At 24.6% G+C, this 812-nt stretch overlaps 1 protein-coding gene across 1 annotated transcript in view; it reads right to left on the bottom strand.

Moving 5' to 3' along the window:
- Positions 1 to 498: 498 nt before the first annotated feature.
- atf6b (activating transcription factor 6 beta) overlaps positions 499 to 812 on the bottom strand; it is a 16,645-nt gene continuing 16,331 nt past the window's right edge. The window contains exon 14 of the mRNA XM_034892807.1: positions 499 to 609. Coding sequence (XP_034748698.1) covers positions 517 to 609 — 93 coding nt within the window. The 3' untranslated portion in view covers positions 499 to 516. The remainder of the gene's footprint in view (positions 610 to 812) is intronic.

Here is an 812-nt window from a genome sequence, read left to right as displayed (position 1 = left end):
TATTTAATTTTTAGATATTTTAATTAATTTATATTTAATTTTTCATTATTTTAATTTTTTGTCATTTTATTTAATGTACATTTAATTTTTAGTTATTTAAATTTTTTGTCATTTTATTTAATGTGTATTTAATTTTTAGTTATTTTAATTTTTTGTCATTTTATTTAATGTGTATTTAATTTTTAGTTATTTTAATTTTTGTCATTTTATTTAATGTATATTTAATTTTTAATTATTTTAATTGTTTTGATTTTATTTAATTTATAATTATTTTAATTTTGGTGATTTTATTTAATGTATATTTAATTTTTAGTTATTTAAATTTTTTGTCATTTCATTAAATGTATAATAAATTTTTAGTTATTTTAATTTGATGTTATTTATTTTAAATTTTAATTTTAATTATTTCATGAAATTTTACTTTTACACTTATTTTAATCACATCCTGACAACAACACGGAAACACAGACGTGTCTCCTGGATAATTTAACCATTTACTTCCATTCAGCGTTGCCTCTACTCACCGTTCACGGACATGGCCGGCATCACCAGAGACATCTTGGGCCGGCTGGTCTTGTTGTGGCTGATGGCCGGTAACAACAGGTGATCCTGCAGAGAGAGCCAATCAAAACCACCTTAATTAGGATTAATCTAGTCAAAAGAAAATTAATTACATTCCATTCACGTATTTAAGTATTTAAAGGTGCTCTAACACAATTTTTTGTCACATACAGAAAACATCTCCTCACTATCTGCTAGCTGCCTGTCTCCTGAACACACTGTAAAAAACATCTCCTCACTATCTGCTAGCT

The sequence above is a fragment of the Etheostoma cragini genome, chromosome 14, assembly GCF_013103735.1.
Source record: "Etheostoma cragini isolate CJK2018 chromosome 14, CSU_Ecrag_1.0, whole genome shotgun sequence".
Lineage (NCBI taxonomy): Eukaryota > Metazoa > Chordata > Actinopteri > Perciformes > Percidae > Etheostoma > Etheostoma cragini.
Note: the sequence above shows the minus strand (reverse complement) of the source record. Positions and strands in the feature narration are given on the sequence as shown.